Source organism: Trachymyrmex septentrionalis, unplaced genomic scaffold (assembly GCF_001594115.1).
Source record: "Trachymyrmex septentrionalis isolate Tsep2-gDNA-1 unplaced genomic scaffold, Tsep1.0 C3536718, whole genome shotgun sequence".
NCBI classification, from domain to species: Eukaryota; Metazoa; Arthropoda; class Insecta; order Hymenoptera; family Formicidae; genus Trachymyrmex; species Trachymyrmex septentrionalis.
In genome coordinates this window covers 1-1,008 of record NW_017303847.1, presented here as the reverse complement: position 1 = coordinate 1,008, position 1,008 = coordinate 1, and the positions used below count along the sequence as shown (strand labels likewise).

The following is a 1,008-nucleotide window of genomic DNA, read 5'->3' as shown; positions in this document are numbered from 1 at the left end:
AAAATTATGTATGTTATAGGGATCTCTGGTATGGGCGAAGGTAGTCAAAAAATGGATAATTCATCAGACAAGGTAAATAATTCTGTATTCTTGAGATATAATTTCTTTGTTTATTAAAGCTAGAAAGAAGTCTCTCAGAAACAAATTTTTGCAAAAATTGACTGCAAGTTTTATTGGTAAAAAATTACAGATTTGATGCGTAACTTTTATTCAGCAATATTTTTTTAAATCGTGTAATCAATAAAAATAATTTATTCTTTTATTTATTTCTACAACTCTATTTTTTCTTTATTTTTATTGAAATACGATAAGATATAATTTACTTTAATTTGAACTTGTATTTTTAATGAATATTTTTATAATATTTTTAGTCGTTAGATTCTTGCAAATTAACGCGAAAAGAATCATATAAGGCTCAAAGAAAGAATTATCGAATGGAAAAGAAAAGAGTAGCCGATGAACTTTTAAGTTCTTTCAAAGATCCAACCGTTATTGTTATGAGTGATTGGTTAAAAGTTCGTGGCACATTGAAAAGTTGGACCAAGTTATGGTGTATTCTGAAACCTGGATTATTGTTGCTGTACAAAAGTCCAAAAACGAAGGTTTGTATTTGCATTTCTCTTTTCTTTTTAACTATTTTTTTTAACCTTTCTTATTGTATCTGCAATATTTATTACAGAGTAATCATTGGGTTGGAACGGTACTACTTAATACGTGTCAAGTTATTGAACGTCCGAGTAAAAAGGATGGATTTTGTTTTAAATTATTTCATCCGTTGGAGCAATCTATATGGGCTCCTCGAGGACCAGAAAAAGAAGCTATTGGTATATATCTCTATCATTATATACATTGTACATATACTGCTTTTGTGCAGCAATTTTTTTTGCAATATATTAATAGATAACACCTATAATCTAATCTTTAGATATAATAATGATATAATATGTATAACTGGGCTTGGTTCTTATCTATCAGTCTTATCTTAAATTCTGTGATTTTCTTAAACTT

At 27.6% G+C, this 1,008-nt stretch overlaps 1 protein-coding gene across 1 annotated transcript; it reads left to right on the top strand.

The window, feature by feature from the left end:
• Window positions 1–6: 6 nt before the first annotated feature.
• LOC108747119 (oxysterol-binding protein-related protein 8-like) lies at window positions 7–824 on the top strand (the record flags this gene model as incomplete). The annotated part of the gene is made up of 3 exons (XM_018484426.1): window positions 7–72; window positions 372–602; window positions 680–824. Coding segments are annotated over exons 1-3 (442 nt in total), but the record flags the coding sequence as incomplete, so codon positions are not given.
• Window positions 825–1,008: the final 184 nt, after the last annotated feature.